The 20,503-nt window shown below is 39.3% G+C and overlaps 1 protein-coding gene across 2 annotated transcripts in view; it reads left to right on the forward strand.

Annotated features, from left to right (window-relative positions):
- The window catches only part of clcn6 (chloride channel 6), a 245,446-nt gene that overhangs the window by 30,497 nt on the left and 194,446 nt on the right, over window positions 1-20,503 (forward strand). For both annotated transcript variants that reach the window (XM_039756073.1, XM_039756074.1), the window contains exons 4-5: window positions 14,163-14,228; window positions 15,852-15,918. In XM_039756073.1, the coding sequence (XP_039612007.1) occupies window positions 14,163-14,228; window positions 15,852-15,918 (133 nt within the window). The remainder of the gene's footprint in view (window positions 1-14,162; window positions 14,229-15,851; window positions 15,919-20,503) is intronic.

The following is a 20,503-nucleotide window of genomic DNA, read 5'->3' on the forward strand; positions in this document are numbered from 1 at the left end:
CCTAATAATCCTTTAGGTGAGTGTATATATATTTATATATACAGTACAGGCCAAAAGTTTTGACACACCTCATCATTCAATGTGTTTTCTTTATTTTCATGACCATTTACAGCACTCCATCACTCTCCTTCTTGGTCAAATAGCTCTTACACAGCCTGGAGGTGTGTTTGGGGTCATTGTCCTGTTAAAAAATAAATGATCATCCAACTAACTTCTGCACAACACAACTACTGGTCCCAACCCCATTGATAAAGCAAGAAATTCCACTAAATAACCCTGATAAGGCACACCTGTGAAGTGAAAACCATTTCAGGTGACTACCTGTTGAAGCTCATCGAGAGAATGCCAAGAGTGTGCAAAGCAGTAATCAGAGCAAAGGGTGGCTATTTTGAAGAAATTAGAATATAAAACATGTTTTCAGTTATGTCACCTTTTTTTGTTAAGTACATAACTCCACATAGTTTTGATGTCTTCAGTGAGAATCTACCAATGTAAATGGTCATGAAAATAAAGAAAACACATTGAATGAGGAGGTGTGTCTAAACTTTTGGCCTGTACTGTATGTATATCTATCTATCTATCTATATCTAATATATATAGCAAAATACCCGCGCTTGGCAGCGGAGAAGTAAAAAGAAAAGGAAACATTTTAATAATAACGTAACATGATTGACAATGTAATTGTTTTGTCATTGTCATGAGTGTTGCTGGCATATATACTCAGCAAAAAAAGAAACATCCCTTTTTCAGGACTGTTTATTTCAACAATAATGTTTTAAAAATCCAAATAACTTTACAGATCTTCATTGTAAAGGGTTTAAACAATGTTTTCCATGCATGTTCAATTAACCATAATCAATTAATTAACATGCACCTGTGGAATTGTCGTTAAGACCTTAACAGCTTACAGAAAGTAGGCATTTAAGGTCACAGTTCTAAAAACGCAGGACACTAAAGAGACTTGTCTGCCGACTGTGAAAAACACCCAAAGAAAGATGCCCAGGGTCCCTGCTCATCTGCGTGAACGTGCATTAGGCATGCTGCATGGAGGCATGAGGACTGCTGATGTGGCTAGGGCAATAAATTGCCATGTCCGCACTGTGAGACGCCTAAGACAGCGCTACAGGGAGACAGGAAGGACAGCTGATCATCCTCGCAGTGGAAGAGCCTGGATCTCAATCCCATTGAGCACGTCTGGGACCTGTTGGATTGCAGGGTGAGGGCTAGGGCCATTCCCCCCAGAAATGTCCAGGAACTTGCAGGTGCCTTGGTGGAAGAGTGGGGTAACATCTCACAGCAAGAACTGACAAATCTGGTCCAGTCCATAAGGAGGAGATGCACTGCAGTACTTCAAGCAGCTGGTGGCCACACCAGATACTGACTGGTACTTTTGATTTTGAGCCTCCCTTCATTCAGGGACACATTGTGAAACATTTGTAGTTTATGTCTTATGGTGTTGACTCTTTTAGTGTTCATACAAATATTTACACATTAAGTTTACTGAAAGTAAAAACAGTTGAAAGTCAGAGGACGTTTTGTTTTTTTTGCTGAGTATATATATATATATATATATATATATATATATACATACACATACATACATACACACACACTTTGGTCCCCGGCCAGGGCTGGAGCCCAGGAGGACCAGAGGAGGGCTTGTGCCTCCTCCAGACCACGAGGTGGTGTCCATCCTGGTTATGTTGGGGGCTTCGGGTACAGGGCTTGGAAGCCCAGCCCTGTAGGGACCCGTGGCCACCGCCAGGCGGCGCCCCGGTGCCTGAGGAACCCTGGAGCCCAGCACTTCCGCCACACCAGGAAGTGCTGGGGAGAAAAGACAGGAGACACCCGGACGGCTTCCGGGTGCGCAGCCGGCACTTCCGCCACACTGGGGTGTGGCTAGGACTGATTGCTGGGAAGCAGCTGGAGCCCATCCGGTTTCCCATTTAAGGGGCCGCCTCCCTCCAGTCAGAAGTGGATGTCGGGTGGAAGAGGACAGAGCTGGAGAGAGGACGGGAGGCGGTTGAGAGAGAGGCACAGTGACTGAGAGTGTGGCCTGGACTTTGGGGAATTGGTGCAAGAGGCACTGGGGTTTGTGAGCACGAATTGTATATAATAGTTGTAAATAAGTAGTGTGTGGTGGAACTATGTTGTCCGTCTGCCTGTGTCCGGATCCCAGTTCACAATATATATAATACATGTGTACATAGATACACATATACTATTGGGTGCCAAACAGTCAAATACATTGATTTTGTGAATATATAAAGTCAGTGTCAGAATATATAAAGTCAAAACTTGAATATATAAAGTCATTGCCGAATTTATAAAGTCAAAACTTGAATATATTAAGTTAGCATCGATATATATATAAAGTCAAAAGTTGAATATATAAAGTCAGCGCTGTCCAATCCCAGCCAACACTGGGCGCAAGGCAGGAACCAATCCTGGACAGGGCACATGCATCATTTTTAAAACATTAACCGAACAGTGTTATTTTAATTTATTTTTCTGAATACGTTTTTGTTAACTTAGTTCAGTTCAGAGTCGTTTCAATCAATAGATTTTGACTTTCACTTTATATATTCAGGAATGAGTTTATATACTCCGATGTTGACTTTATATAATCAGGAATGACTTTATAAATTCCGACTCTGACTTTATATATTCAGGTTTTGACTTTATGTATTCCCACGCTGACTTTATATATACCGACGCTGACTTAATATATTCAAGTTTTGACTTTATTTATTCCGACAGTGACTTTATATAATCAAGTTTTGACTTTATATATTCGGGAATGACTTTATATATACAAGTTTTGACTTTATATAGTTAAATTTAGTCATCATTGCATAACTTTTTCTTTACCATAGAAATTTAAAGACTAAATTCAACTTCCATATTTTTTCATACTTCTTCTCAAACCAAGGGGGTGCGAGGGTAAAATGAATCGGGAAGCGCTGATCAATGTAATCAATGTACCAGGAAATAATGCATTGACAGAAGTTCCCCTTTGCTTGTAATGCAAAGTGTGATTAAATGCGTGATTTTTTTAACGCGTTATGGAGCACATGCATCAAAGCTTCTCAGCTGTGCTTGTGCTAAGAAAAGGAAACATTTTAAAAATAACGTAACACGATTGTCAATGTAACCTTTTGTAAGTAGTGCCTGGAGGATTCAGTGTGGAGAAACTGTAGAGACAGCGCGTGTAATAACTTGTGGATTTTTCTGTGAGTATTTGGTGGCAGTGTGACGAAGTTGCTTCGGAAGACGGCGTTAGCCTCGGAGCTCAGCTTAGAGCGAAATGAGGTGAATGGGAGGGGAGATGATGACGTCACTCCTCCAGCTGCCTTAACTGTCAATCCCCCACAAACACAGTCTCACAGCCCTTCACCTGCAATTTTAACTTAATTACAAAGTGATCAAAACTCGTTTATATCCTGCGTCCTCTCATTAAACTTGTATCCCGCATTATCCGTGGGCATGACAAACGCCAGCGGCAGCCTGTCTATGAACTTAATTTAAAATTCAGATTTACACCGTGCTTTTTTTCCCGAAGTAGCAGCACTCATGAATATGGTTCTATATGTCACTCGCTCACTTCTTATTGTTTCGCTGCCTTCTCAATTATATAATGCATGTTTTCTTCAGCGCTTTTTGGAGCTGGTTTTCTACGTACTGCGTTGACAGTCAGTTCACGAGATTACTTGGAAGGTGTGATGATGTAACATGAAACTCCGCCCCCCACAGCTTTAGAGCTCAACTCCATTACAGTATATGGAGAAAAATAGCTTCCAGTTATGACCATTACGCTTAGAATTTCAAAATGAAGCCTGCCCAATCTTTTGTAAGGAATGAGCCTGCCAAATTTCAGCCTTCTACCTACACGGGAAGTTGAAGAATTAGTGATGAGTCAGTTAGTCAGTCAGTCAGTGAGGGCTTTGCCTTTTATTAATATAGATTACAATAATAGTATTTTAGTATTAGTAATTACTAAATAGTAATACAATGGAACCTTGGTTCACGAACGTCTCGGTACACGTACAAATCGGTTTATGACCAAAAAGTTTGGTAAACTTTTGCCTCGGTTTCACAACCACACACTCGGTATACGAACAAGCCAGTTTCCCTTTCGGTTTGTACATGTTTAGTCTCTCCCTGTGCATTTCCTGTGCAGTGAGCGAGTGAGCGAGAGAGAGAGAGCGACACACACACACACACACACGTGAGAGAGAGAGACACACACACACACACACACACACACACACACACACCCACAGGCGTGAGAAAGAGAGGCGCACACACACACACACACAGGCGCGCAATAGAGAGGCGCACACACACACAGGCGCGCAATAGAGGCGCACACACACACACGAGAGAGAGGTACACACACACACAGGCATGCGCTAGAGAGAGGCACACACTCGCAGGCCCGATTAGAGTGAGGCACACACACAGGTGCTCCAGGCTCGTGAAAGAGAGACCCACGCATACACAAAAGAAAGAGCAAGCGAGAAAGGGAGGGCTGGACGCATAAGGTAGAAAAGGCTTGTTTTTGTTTTCAGTTCTGTTTACAGCGATCGGTTCATAGCGTGCATTGTGGTAATGTTACTTTTCTTGGTGGTTTATTAAATTACGGATTTTTGAAATGTTCATTTTTTTTCCCTGTGCTTAGAACCCATTAAAAACTAATTTTTAGCGAGTGGTTCCTAGCACTATAGCGCAAACTATTGCAGTGTTAGTTTTCTCTGTTGTTCAAGGTTTTTTCAGTGTTATTCAATGTTTTTACATTTAGTTTACTATTACGCTGTGCATTCTATGGTATAATTAACTATATTTGTGCTTAAAAACTAAAAAAATATATATTTACATACAGTTCGTACGGTGTGGAACGGATTAATTGTATTTACATACAATCCTATGGTGGAAATTGCTTTGCTTCATGACCAAATCGGTTTACGACCAGAATTTTGGAACAAACTATGGTCGTGAACCGAGGTTCCACTGTAGTATTTTATACTCTTGGCTTAAATTCTAATGCCTTATTGTGGAATCATCCTCTACCAAATTAAAAGTAACCTTTCTCAGTCTTAATGTGAGCATTCCTCTCTGTCCCATTTGATTTCAGCAAACTTTACAATGTTTGAATTTTGTGTGTGCTCTAACCCCCATCTGATGGATTTGCCCCCCTCTCTCACCTTTCCACTTATTATTACAGTAATTTTGTTGTATGAAGCTATCATAGTCAGCCTGCCTGCTTGGCCTTCCTTGATATTTATGTGACATTTTATGTGTATTTATTGTTTATGTATGTATGTATAAATAATTTTATGCATATGGTAATGGACTGGTCTGCATTAATGTTTAATTCAAATAACAGCTACTCTGTGTGCTTTTTAAACGCTCATTAAAATGTTTGTAATATACATGTTTCTTTGCTTTTGTCAGCATTTTTTCCATCAAATTAACTTTTTTGTTTTTTTACACAGCAGAGTGGACAGCATCATCACTTACAGAACAATGTTTTTTCAATAGCTTCTTCCCCGCCACAGTTAGACTGATGGCAAAACAAAATGACTGAATATGTGAAATAACCCCACACTACCTCACTTCACTTGTCATGTAAATGACGAGTGATAAATGTGAGATATTTTAACTGTGCAATATCTGCAATATAAGTTTATTTTTTGTGTAGATATTATCACCTTTTTGTATAGTGTTGGTATAATTCATATTATTTATTATATTATTTTATTCTTTAAATGTGTACTATGGGCGGCACAGTGGTGCAGCGGTAGCGCTGTTGCTTTGCAGTTAGGAAACCCGGGTTTGCTTCCCGGGTCCACCCTGCTTGGAGCTTGCATGTTCTCCCTGTGCATGCGTGGATTTCCACAGGGTGCTCCAGTTTCCTCCCACAGTCCAAAGACATGCAAGTTAGGTGCATTGGCGATCCTAAATTGTCCATAGTGTGTGCTTGGTGTGTGGGTGTGTTTGTGCCCTGTGGTGGGCTGGCGCCCAGCCTGGGGTTTGTTTCCTGCCTTGCGCCCTATGTTGGCTGGGGTTGGCTCCAGCAGACCCCCGTAACCCTGTAGTTAGGAGATAGCGGGTTGGATAATGGATGGATGGATGTTTACTATGATGACTCTGAAAGAGGTCTGCACAAGAATTCCAATGTGCCTAGACTGTCGGTTTTATGCACAAATGGCAAATAAAGAAACCTTGAACCTTTTAGTTAACAGCTTCTCTCATTTTAACCATGTTCTGTTTGTTACAAGAAAACTCCCTCCCTGCTGCCCCTCACACCTGGAATTATCCCAGAGTTAAAATCTCTCATAAAATTGCCAAATAAATCGATATTGTGTCAACTATGATTGATGAGACAACAACCATAAAACTAAGAGTCATTCTTTTGTCTAACAATATTGTTTTATGTATTTATTAAAATTAATAATTTAAATAATTATTTTAAGAAAGTAACAGTCTGCAATCAAGAAGTGAAAATTTGCAGAACCTATACAGTAAATTAATCTATAAAGAATACCAGAGAAATAAAATAACAGAAAATAAGAATTCAGTCCCCACTCAAAAAAAAGAGAAGAGAGCGAAATGCTCTGTATAAGTACTTAATCTAAAATGTTCAATTGTCTTGCTATGTTTTAAAAAAGATTAGGACAAATCCTTTAAGCAAGAATTTCCCAAATTCAAGTAATAAAGAACATTAATTACCTACAGAGTTATAAGTGGTGGGTTGGGATTCTTCCAGCTAAGCAAGATAAGCCTGCTTGCTAGTAGTGTGATATGGGCAATTACAATCAATTAGTCCTTCTCCACTTTAACTCCACCTGGGTACATACCAAATATAGCCACTAATGGGTTAGGAGTGATTGTGCCACCAAGGCTGTCTGATAAATATTTAACACTAGAATGGCCAGAGCCTACGAAAAAACTCATAGATCCAGCCCACCTTTAATCCGTTCGCACCTCTCCGTCAGCATCTTTTGTCCTGTAAATGTGCCGATAAAGACAAGCAGCAAGCAGCCTGGTTTCCCATCCCCCCCACCGCCGCAGAACGTGCACAATGTTCTCCCAGCTCATGCCTTGATTGATTATCTGGGAGTGAAGTGCTTGAGTTTTAGAGTGGAAATAATAGATCATTATTTGGGACACATGCATTTCATGTGTGTTCAGTTTCTACAATACAGAAACGTTTTTTATATTTTAGTAGTAAATGACAGAATGTTGGCATAAACTATATAATGTGTAAAGCCTGAAGTCCAAAGATCAAACACTTTCACAAAAGGTTCATGGACGATACAAAAGCTTCCTTGGCGTAGCGGTAAGAGATTTGCTGACTTGTAATCAAGAGTCCCCGGTTCGATCCCGACTGCCTCCTATATTTGCCGTTTTCAGTAGTGAGCTGCTCTTATTGTTAATATTATACAGTACACACATACATTTGGTTTGCGTCTGTAACAGACGGTTTACATTTATAGGACTTGTAAAAGTTACCTTTTTTATTTCACTTTTATTCTCTCAGTCACGATCACGATACATACTACCGCCCTAGTTAGTTGTTATTTGAAACTGGGAGTAACTGTAGATGTGAGTGGTATTTTGAGGCAATGGAACTGGACATTCTCTGATCTGGAGGGATAAACGTTGACACACAAACACTGGTGAATCTACCTTCTTCGTATCTCACTGTCACTTGATTTTTTTTATTCAGTTTTATTGAGTCTTCCTGCTCACGCAAATCCTCCAAAAATCAAATTTTACTTTACTAAGTTTACTTCAAAGTTTATATTGTAAAATAAGCCGATATGCAAAAAGCCACCTGACCTACACTAATTTTGCAAACTCAAAATCACAAAAATATGTTGATAAACAACTCACCAACTTCTCGTGTCCACTTCAGATCTTCAGCTGTAGTCTGCACTAACTGTTCGTTACAATACTAGCACAAAATTACATAAAACTAGAGCAATAAAACGTGAAAAAAGCGGGCTATTACTACTTTGATGGTCAGTTCTGACCATTGGCCAGTCTCAGCAGCCCAGCCAGTAGGCTCATGGCAGCACTGGGCAGAGAATGAATCGGTGGCCCCTTCTCCCGCCAATGTCAATATGGTATCTTATGCATGGCGGATGGCCATGTCCGTTACGGACACTGCATAACCGCCTCGTGCTCATGACACGCTTCAATATGCGCATGTCCGTAACTTGAAAACCAAGTGGCGGCCCATGATATTCTCATTACGGCAGAACGTTATAATACAACATATAGCTTACTTCTCCGACTGTAGCGACATTAGTAAATACAGTGTACTATATAACAAGAAACACAATGTTTTTCGGCCACATTGCCATCAGCTGTGTCGTTATTTTCTCTTTCTGTTTTATATTCAGTATATATTGGCGTGGCAGCCCTGTGCAGTTGCACAGTTTGCACGTGCCTAAAGCCGCCCCTGCTGCCCACTGCTGCAGCCTAGCACTTCAATTGTGACGTTGCGGCTTATTAACTTTGGTCAAGGCTCGTGGCTATACTAGCAGATGACGTTTCCGGTACCATAATGTCATGGTAAAACGTGCTTTTGTAAGAAGGCAGAAGTAAGAAAAGTCAATAAGTAACGCCGAAGATGCAGAATGATTCAATCACAAATGATAGTAATCATTATATACAAGTTCAGTGCTAACTAGGATCTGTCATGCGGGCCGCACAGATTTTTGTTGTGGGCCGCATGTTTGACATGCCTGGTTTATGCCAACATTTTGTCATTTACTACTAAAATATGAAAACGTTTCTGTTTTAACAATGTGTTTAAACAGATTATTTTAGAAATGGAACACACATGAAATGCTTGTGTTCCAAATAACAATCTATTATTCCCACTCTAAAACTCCAGCACTTCAATCCCAAATAATCAATCAAGGCATGAGCTGGGAGAACATTGTGCATGTTCTGTGGCGGTGGGGGATGGGATATCAGGCTGCTTGTCTTTATCGGCACATTTACAGGACAAAAGATGCTGACGGAGAGGTGTGATGGGATTTAAGGTGGGCCGTATCTACAAGTTTTTTCGTAGGCTGTGGTAATTCTAGTGTTAAAGATTAATGTCCAAAATAATGTTAATTTGGCACATTCCCAAAATATGTGACTTAGTGATGCTGGAGCTTGATGCCAACCCTCACAAGTTGGATCTTGTCCTGGGTACATTTTGGCCAATGTTAAATAAGATAAGTATAATTGATGGAAGAATTTTAAGTTCAATTATTGAGTGCTTGGCACATATACAACTAGAATGTATTCTATATATAGCTGACTTCCATAACAGTACTGTTTTAATACATGTATGCAATCTATCAAATGATCTGCAGGAGCAGATAATTAGCAAAGTACAAGATAAATGCTTCACTCTGCAGAAGGACGAGACTACTGACAGCAATAGGGGCTACTTGCTTATATTCGCTATGTCGATTCAAACCATTTAGTGAATATTTGCTTTTTTGTAAATCTTTTCCAATCAGAGCAACAACTGTTTAACTTTTTAGGATGATAGACTCCTTCCTACCTGACTTAAGCTGGGTTAGAATGGAAGGACTGTTGAGGCATCTGCCAAATACATACTATGACAAGGGAACACGCTGAGCTACAGGCACACATCAAAAGATTTGCACTTTATGCCCAGTGGATGCTCTGCATTCCATGCAGAGAAACCCTAGCATCAAAGCAGTTGATGCCGAAACCTTTGTCTGATGTCATTAGTCAATTAAATCGAAACAAGACCAGTGAAAGTTTGTGTTTCCTCTGTTATCTGTCAGGAGATTGGTGCTTTTCCCATAGCTTTATGATTTTATAGTGAGGCCAGGTGTTCAGACTAATTAAAATATTTTTTCATGAAGAAGTTTAACTTTGCTAATACAGCAAGGTCAACAGTGAAAACTTTTCAATTAAACTTAAATTAAACGTCTGGAACATTTTATCCAAATTTAAATGAATTACGTCTGAAACTCCAAGAAAAAGACTTGCATTTGTCACATATGGATGACAAATTCAACTGCTTAATAGGGAAGCTGGAGATGTGTTACAGGAGTCCAGCAAGAAAATATTGAGACTTTTGAGAACCTGATGACATTCATTAAAGGCGGTGAACTGATAGAAGTGAAAATGCAATTTCAGAAATACTTCCCAGTAAACAGCTTTCACATTGACTGTGTCAGAGATTCAATCACTGTAACAGTGCCAGATGATTTAGCTTTGCTGAGAAGGAACAGTTTATAAAGATGACATCTGACTCCAACTGTGGACTGCACTTCACATCTTAGTAACTGAGTGAATTCTGACTTGGCATAAAGGATATCTCACTTACAGTCATGGCTGAAATTATTGACACCCCTGGAATTTTCCCAGAAAATGCACCATTTCTCCCAGAAAATTGTTGCAATTACAAATGTTTTGGTATACACGTTTATTTCCTTTTATGTGCATTGAAACAACTCAGAAAACCAGAGAAAAAAGCCAAATCTGACATCATTTTACACAAAATTCAAAAACCGGGCTGGACAAAATTATTGGCACCCTCAACTTAATATTTGGTTGCACACCCTTTGGAAAAAAATAACTGAAATCAAGCGCTTCCTTTAACCATCAGCAAGCTTGTTACACCTCTCAACTGGAATTTCTGACCACTCTTCTTTTGCAAACCGCTCAAGGTCTCTCAGATTTGAAGGGCACCTTCCCCCAACAGCAATTTTGAGATCTCTCCATAAGTGTTCAATCGGATTTGGATCCGGACTCATTGCTGGCCACCTTAGAACTCTCCAGCGCTTTGTCTTTAACCATTTCTGGGTGCTTTTATAAATATTTTTGGGGTCATTGTCCTGCTGGAACATCCATGACCTCTGACGCAGACCCAGTTTTCTGACACTGGGCCCTATATTGTGCCCAATATCTTTTGGTAGTCTTCAGATTTCATGATGCTTTGCACACACTCAAGGCATCCAGTGCCAGAGGCAGCAAAACATCCCCTAAACCTCTTAGAACCTCCACCATTTTTGACTGTAGGTACTGTCTTCTTTTCTTCGTAGGCCTCATTTTGTTTTCTGTAAACAGTGGAATGTTGAGCTTTACCAAAAAGCTATAACTTGGTCTCATCTGTCCACAAGACGTTCATCCAGAAGGAGTTTGGCTTCCCCAAGTGCATTTTGGCAAACTCCAGTCTGGCTTTTTTTTGTTTCTGTGTCAGCAGTGGGTTCCTCCTGGCTCTCCTGCCATAGTGTTTCATTTCGTTCAGATGTCGACGGATAGTTCGAGCTGACGCTGTTGCACCCAGAGTCTGCAGAACAGCTTGGATATGTTTTGAAGTTGACAGACAGACTTATAGCCTTGAGATTGTTGATAGTTTTCCACAATTTTTGTTCTCAACTCCTCAGACAATTCTCTGCTCTTCTTTCTGTTCTCCATGCTTAGTGTGGCACACTCAGGCACACAACAGAAAGGTTGAGTCAACTTTTCTCCATTTTAACTGGCTTCAGGTGTGATTGCTATATTGCCAGCACCAGTTTCTTGCCGCAGGTGAGTTCAAACGAGCATCATATGCTTGAAATAAAACGATTTATCCACAATTTTGAAAAGGTGCCAATAATTTTGTCCGGCCCATTTTTGGAGTTCTGTGTAACATTTTTTTCTCTGTTTTTTTGTGTTGTTCCAATGAACATAAAGGAAATAAATGTGTATACCAAAACATTTGTAATTGCAACAATTTTCTGGGAGAAATGGTGCATTTTCTGGGAAAATTACAGGGGTGCTGATAATTTCACTGCAAATGACAGTGGGCATTATTCTCGTTTTTTCTGTATTCCGTTTTTTGAGTTGGGCTGTCTGCTTTTGGGTCACTGTAAGCAAATCACAGATTTAACTTGGAACAATAACTTATTAGGGATATCATTTCAAGGTATTAAGTTGAAAAACAGTCCCACTGAAGTCATTGGCTACATTTGGTAAAAGACATTCCTTCATCAGCTTCCTCCTCACAGTTCTAAGCATTATGCAATATGTCAGAGAGCATCTTTTAAACCCCATCCATAGGTTACTTCCAGTGCAAATTATAAAATTATTTATTTAGGATCTTCTTCTTCTTCTTTCGTCTTCTCCTGTTAGGAGTTGCCACAGCGGATGATCTATTTCTACATCTTCCTGTCCTTTGCATCTTGCTCTGTTACACCCATCCCCTGCATGTTCTCTCTCACCACATCCATAAATCTTCTCTCAGACCTTCCTCTTTTCCTTTTGCGTGGCAACTCTATCTTTAGCATCCTTTTCCCAATATACCCAGCATCTCTCCTCTGCACATGTCTAAACCAACTCAATCTCGCTTCTCTGACTTTGTCTCCAAACCGTCCAACCTGAGCTGACCCTCTAATGTACTCATTTCTAATCCTGCCCATCCTCATCACACCCAATGCAAATCTTAACATCTTTAACTTTGCCACCTCCAGCTCTGTCTCCTGTTTTTTGGTCAGTGCCACTGTCTCACTACCATCCTGTACACTTTCACTTTTGCTGCTACCCATCTGCCAAAAATCACTCCTGACATTCTTCTCCACTCTTTCCACCCTGCCTGCACTCTCTTTTTCACCTCTTCCACAATCCCTGTTACTCTGTACTGTTGATCCCCAAGCATTTAAACTCGTCCATCTTTGCCAACTCTACTCCCTGCATCCTTACTATTCCACTAAACTTCCTCTGATTCACACACATGTATCTTTGTCATGCTCCTATCGACCTTCATTCCTCTCCTCTGGCCTTCTCTATACTTCATCAACACCCTCAGAGCAAACATCGCATCTGTGGTGCTCTTTCTTTGCATGAAACCATACTGCTGCTCAGTAATAATCACCTCCATTCTTAGCCTTATTTTCCACTACTCTTTCCTGTAACTTCATGCTGTGGCTCATCAGTTTTATTCCCTTTATCTCCTTGCTACAGCTGTGCACATCCCCCATATTCTTAAAATCGGTACCAGTACACTTCTCCACTCCTTAGGCATCCCCTCAATTTCCAAGATTCCATTAAACAGTTTGGTTAAAAACTCCACTGCCATCTCTCCTTATCATCTCCATGCTTCCACAGGTATGTCATCTGGACCGGTGGCCTTTCCATTCTTCGTCTTCTTTATAGCTGTCCTTACTTCCTCCTTGCTAATCTGTTACATTTCCTGATTTAACATGTTCATTGAAATCTGCTCCACTCCCCACTCTCTTGTCTCTTGGGTACACTGTCCATCACTTCATCCAACTCACTCCAGAAATCTTCTTTCTCATCCATCACACACCCAACTTGCAGGGCATATGCACTAACAGCATTCATCATCACACATTCAATTTCCAACTGCATAATCATCTCTGTCCGACACTTTTTTCACTTCTAAAACACTCTCAATATACTGTTCCTTCAGAATAACCACTGCCTGATTTCTCTTCCCATCAACACTATGATGGAACAATTTGAATCCCCCTCCGATCCACCTGGCCCTACTTCCCTTCCACTTAGTCTCTTGCACGCTCAATATATCAACCTTTCCTCTCATCATTACATGAGCTAACTCTCTCCCCTTACCAGTCATATTGCCAACATTCAAAGTTACTACCCTCTGTTCTAGTCATCTTTACCATCCTCCTCTCCTACTACCTCCAGACACGTGTCCCCCTTCTTCTTTTTCTTCTTTGGCCAACAGTAGCCCAATTTCCACCAGCACTCTGTTGGCTAACAGTACTGGTGGTGGCCATTGTTAAGCTGGGCCTCGACTGATCCTGTACGGAAATCTGTGTTGTTGTCCGTATATTGATCTGGCAAAATTTTACACCGGAGGCCTTCCTGACATAACCCTCCCCTCCATTTATCCGGACTTAAGACTGACACGAAGAAACACACTTGTGTGTTTGTTTATTTATGATATGCATTTCAAATGTCTTGAGGTTATTATATGAGAGCCCTTCTTGCAGTCAAACTGTTATAATTACTTCTCTTAGGTAACTTCAAGCTGTTTGTTTAACATTTTGTCATACCTTTGTCACATTATTAATGGAATTCAATAAATTTAAATATTTTGGGAGATATACTTAGGTTAACATAAATACATTTTGTAATTGATTTTTCAGAAAGCAAGAAAATATGAATTTGTGAAGTGGATTATAGTATTTGGCATTGGTGTTTGCACGGGTTTGGTAAGTAATTTCCTTTATAAATTGTGAATGTTATTGAACTTAATAAATTATATGTATTCAAGTTCTTAAAGAGCTGTGACATTTGCATTAAGCTTTTTGGTAACTTGGACCACAGATAGGGACACTGGTTGTGTTACTGACTATTAGTTAGTGACTATTTTACATCCATTTACACTCATGAGGGCCTGAAGACATTTTTGTTCCATTTTCTGAAACTAAACTAGAATATATAATCAAAGCCAGAAGGACGCAACAGGTGGTGTTTATTAAAGTGATTCTATTGATCTTGTTAGCTGCTGCATTGGTTTGTGCTGACACCTCAAAGCTTCAGGTGATGGTGTGGAGATCGCAGATAGTTCAGCTTTCTGAAAATATTTAATTTTCCCACAGATTTCGTAATGAACTTTTATAGTGGAAAGATTGCATACTTTTTATTGAAAAGCACTAAGTAAGCCACTTAGGTTCTTTTGTAATCACTGGACAAGAAATGCTCCTAAACAGTACCTTAGTCTGTTAACCCTGTGTCACAGGAACACTCTATACAATACCTGTCTCGGGAATCTCAGCAGCGTTAAGCTTCATGCTACTAGGACTTCACATTGGAGTCATTCACCTTTCCTTTGGCTTGACAGAGTGTTTCACCACAGAGAGGACTGCACAAAAGCATCTTTCTCTGTCCCTACGGGACCTGGATTAGGTAGGAAAGAGTCCCCAATTCCTAGTTGCTAATGTAAGTAAACACAAGGTTGTTGCAGTGAGATAATTAACAACCTTCATTTACATTAAAGTAAGTGTATTTTTTTTTGCAAAGAAACCAAACATATCAAATACTATGATTTAGTAAATGTAAATCATACAGGCCACTCGGAGACCACTCTAAGCATTACCACATAGCTAAATACAATTAAGATGGTGGACATTTTAGTTAAAAAGTTCCTATCACTTATTTCATATCTTCTTACAAGCACATAACACACTGTTCATTTTACCTGAGCATAATGATTGTACATTCTTATAGTTGTGGCATTAAATTAGTATAAACTTTACATTTATATATCTCCCATTATCCCTCATACTATTGTTTAATATTCAGTATGCTTGCTGATTAAATGTTCCTGCTTAAAACCACTTGCCAGGCCATGTTAAAAAGCTGTTAAATTAAGTATAATGTTAACTTTTCCTATGAGTTCAACCTTCTTATTGCCAAATTTTATTTACTTAAAATCTACATTTTATCTAAATCATTCAATATTAACACACCGCAAGTCTTATTACCATATAATGTATGGGGTGTATGTGTATGTGTGTGTGTATATATGTATATGTATGTGTGTATATATATATATATATATATATATATATATTTATATATTTATTATATATATTTATATATTTATTATATATATTTATATATTTATTATATACCCAAGTTGGATGTATATCTGGTGAAAATAATGCTTTGGTCTGTGCATGTGTATTCAGTTCAGTTTAATTTATCTTTATATCTTACAGTACAAGGAAAAGTATTTCAGGTAGTCCCACTGGTACAAAATGTGGCCACTTGTGAATGAAATATCCAGATTCATTGATCAATAGTAATAACATATAAACACTTTTTTGCAGGTGGGATTGTTTGTTGATTTTTTTGTGCGACTCTTCACACATCTCAAGTTCAGCATTGTAGAGAAATGTATCCTTTTTCAAATTGTCAAGTATACTTTGGATGTCAAACAATTCAGAAGCAAGTAGCGATGCTATTAAGGCTGTGTTTGTATTATTATAGGCTGAAGATGTTTAACTATTTTTTAATTTACATATTTATATATAGACATTGACTCAACCTTAACCAATAAAACACATTGTAGCTATAATAAGTTAACTGACCATACATCATATTTACATTTTGTGAAAATTTTTGAAGTACCAGTTTCATTAATCATGGCGATTAACATGCTTTGTTTTATTTCTTGTTTGCATATTAATTTCACTGGAAGAATTAAAGTAATTAATAGTTGAAAAAAATGAAAGAATATTATGAGTTCAAGTATATAATCATGAATCTGTTGATGTACATCTCAGAATCTGATTTGTATGTTAAATTAATATTTCTGTAATTTTGTCAATCTAACTCACTGTCAATGTATTGTGTTTTTAAAGGAATACTTCTTGGCTTGTGGGCCCTGTAGTTTTCTCTTAGGATTAAAAAAGCAGGTCTTTCCCTGTATATTTGTAGTATTTTCAACATATGCTCAATAGTAGGTTTAAAGTATTGTTCAAGTGTGTGTGTATCCAAAAAATTGTACTCATCGGAGGATCCTAATTTGTCAGTCATTTTAGTAAGGTATAATAACAACAACAGCATTTATTTATATAGCACATTTTCATACAAAAGAATGTAGCTCAAAGTGCTTTACATAATGAAGAATAGAAAAATAAGAGACACAGTAAGAAAATATAACAAGTCAACATTAATTAACAAAGAATAAAAGTAAGGTCCAATGGCCAGGGGGGACAGAAAAAGCAAAAGAAAAACTCCAGACGGCCGGAGAAAAAAATAACTAATACTTAGAGTTATGTAAGGAAAGAGCACATTATTGAGAGTTTTTAATTATTCCTTGATGAAGTTTATGGCTCGGCTCAATTTAAATTTTTGTTTTTCGTGATCTGCATTATATTTTAATGTAGATCACTTAATATTAAATACTAGGGGGCTTTGCCCCCTGCTCGCTTCGCTCGCCAACCCCCGTGTTTGGTTTTCCGGATACACACTTAAGATTTTTTTTGTCTTTGAATTGTTGCTATTTCATTAGTTTCACTTTTATTTCAGAACTTCTGTAAAAACAATATTTGGAATCTTTGGAGTCCCAATATGCTGAATCTTTTAAATGAGGTCAGTGAGACATGTGTTTAGTGAGTTTTTACCATAATTCAGGATAGGTTTCTCTGTTTGGAATTTTAGCACAGACAAAACGATCTACATCATCAGCAGTTAATCATTTTTTTTGCAAAGTAACCAATAAATGCATGTAAGGTAGACCATGTTTTTGAAATTCCCTGACTTAAACTTCAAAGCCTTACAATATTTACATACTTCTGACATATCACCTATGTCCATATATTCAATCTCTATTTGCCTTTTCGTTATTTTATAATTTTTCATTTTTTTCGCTAATGTGATGTTTACTTTGTTTGTTTTGACACTGTCGTTTTTTTCTGCTTTCATATTCTGTATCTTGCTCTGCATGTGTTTGGCACCTACGTTTTTTTTGAGTCTTTTGAATTCCAGTTTTCATTATCTCTAACCTGCTTTGCATGTGTTTGTCCCCGATGACTTTTAACCTCTTTATGACATTTTACTTTGTTTTCTATGTTTGTCTTTTTTTTCTGACCTCGTTTGTCCTTCTTTTTTTAAATGATACCTGGTGCGTGGTGATTATTTTCCCTTTTTTTGAGTAATAATTTCCATTTGTTTGCGCTATTACGATCTTTACTTTCTTTATTTTATACTTTCTAATTTTCCTACTTTCATATTCGTTAACTTTCTCCACATGTGTATCGCGCCATTTTTTTTGAGCCTTTCGAATTCCAGTGCTTTCATAATCTCCAACCTGCTCTGCATGTGTATAGCGGCAATGTTTATGAATGTCTTTATGAAGTTCTACTTTGTCTTTTACTCTGTCGTTTAATTCTGAGCCCGATTGGACGTGCTTTTTTCAGTTCCACTTGTTCCAGGCTGATAATTACTTTCCTTATTTTCTGAATTTGCACCTTGATTATTCTTTTTTTTTTGGCGTTTTTTTCTCTACAACGATTTTGAGTCTCTTTTCTTCACGCTGCTCTTTCTTCTTCTCTTAGTCGTTGATGTTTCATCTATAACGTATTGTCCTTATACATTTTATATGCGCTGAGAGCCCTGGATCTGTGTTTGCTCAAAGCCTTACACTCACATGACTGAGTGTTTTGCCACCCGTGGTCTTTTTTGATATTGGTTGTAAGTAGGGCATGTAATGCAAGAATCTCATGTTCTACGTCATCGCGAGATGGTCCTGGGTCAATCTCTTGGCACGAAGTCTCATATTTAAGGTCCCCGCGAGACGCTCCGTGGCCAATCTCTTTCGTCTTGCAGGTATTTTAAGTATCTTCCGTGATCTTAACGTGAAGATTACGTCTCGTCTCCCGTCTTTCTCTCCCAGGATTTTTTTTATGATAGAGATACACTCACCTAAAGGATTATTAGGAACACCATACTAATACGGTGTTTGAACCCCTTTCGCCTTCAGAACTGCCTTAATTCTACGTGGCATTGATTCAACAAGGTGCTGAAAGCATTCTTTAGAAATGTTGGCCCATATTGATAGAATAGCATCTTGCAGTTGATGGAGATTTGTGGGATGCACATCCAGGGCACAAAGCTCCCGTTCCACCACATCCCAAAGATGCTCAATTGGGTTGAGATCTGGTGACTGTGGGGGCCATTTTAGAACAGTGAACTCATTGTCATGTTCAAGAAACCAATTTGAAATGATTCGAGCTTTGTGACATGGTGCATTATCCTGCTGGAAGTAGCCATCAGAGGATGGGTACGTGGTGGTCATTAAGGGATGGACATGGTCAGAAACAATGCTCAGGTAGCCCGTGGCATTTAAACGATGCCCAATTGGCACTAAGGGGCCTAAAGTGTGCCAAGAAAACATCCCCCACACCATTACACCACCACCACCAGCCTGCACAGTGGTAACAAGGCATGATGGATCCATGTTCTCATTCTGTTTACGCCAAATTCTGACTCTACCATTTGAATGTCTCAACAGAAATCGAGACTCATCAGACCAGGCAACATTTTTCCAGTCTTCAACTGTCCAATTTTGGTGAGCTTGTGCAAATTGTAGCCTCTTTTTCCTATTTGTAGTGGAGATGAGTGGTACCCGGTGGGGTCTTCTGCTGTTGTAGCCCATCCGCCTCAAGGTTGTGCATGTTGTGGCTTCACAAATGCTTTGCTGCATACCTTGGTTGTAACGAGTGGCTATTTCAGTCAAAGTTGCTCTTCTGTCAGCTTGAGTCAGTCGGCCCATTCTCCTCTGACCTCTAGCATCAACAAGGCATTTTCGCCCACAGGACTGCTGCATACTGGATGTTTTTCCCTTTTCACACCATTCTTTGTAAACCCTAGAAATGGTTGTGCGTGAAAATCCCAGTAACTGAGCAGATTGTGAAATACTCAGACCGGCCCGTCTGGCACCAACAACCATGCCACGCTCAAAGTTGCTTAAATCACCTTTCTTTCCCATTCTGACATTCAGTTTGGAGTTCAGGAGATTGTCTTGACCAGGACCACACCCCTAAATGCATTTAAGCAACTGCCATGTGATTGGTTGATTAGATAATTGCATTAATGAGAACTTGAACAGGTGTTCCTAATAATCCTTTAGGTGAGTGTATATATAATTATAATATACCACATAAACAAGGTAAGGGAGCAATTTATCATCACAGAGTAACAAGTCAGTTACTCTTTAGGGATATCAATCTGTCCAGTTAGGAAGCAGTAGGAAACTCTACTCCCTGTATCCTCACCATTCCATTGACCTCCCTCTCATTTACATACATGTATTCTGTCTTGTTCCTACTGACCTTCATTCTTCTCCTCTCTAGAGCATATCTCCACCTCTCCAGGGTCTCTTCAACCTGCTCCCTACTATCGCTACAGATCACAATGTCATCAGCAAACATCATAGTCCATGGGAGTCCTGTCTAATGTCGTCTGTCAACCTGTACATCACCATTGCAAATAAGAAAGGGCTCAGCGGCGATCCCTGATGTAATCCCACCTCCACCTTGATTGCATCCGTCACTCCTACAGCAGACCTCACCACTGTCACACTTCCCTCGTACATATCCTGTATAACTCTTACATACTTCTCTGCCACTCCCGACTTCTTCATACAATACCACAACTCCTCTTGATGCACCCTGTCATATGCTTTCTCCAGGTCCACAAAGACGCAATGCAGCTCCTTCTGTCCTTCTCTATACTTCTCCATCAACATCCTCAGAGCAAACATCGCATCTGTGGTGCTTTTTCTTGGCATGAACCCATACTGCTGCTCACTAATCATCACCTCACTTCTTAACCTAGCTTCAGCTACTCTTTCCCATATCTTCATGCTGTGGCTCATCAATGTTATCCCCCTGTAGTTACTACAGTCCCACACATCCCCCTTATTCTTAAATATTGGCACCAGTACACTTCTTCTGCACTCCTCAGGCATCCTCTC

Source organism: Polypterus senegalus, chromosome 6, assembly GCF_016835505.1.
Source record: "Polypterus senegalus isolate Bchr_013 chromosome 6, ASM1683550v1, whole genome shotgun sequence".
Lineage (NCBI taxonomy): Eukaryota > Metazoa > Chordata > Cladistia > Polypteriformes > Polypteridae > Polypterus > Polypterus senegalus.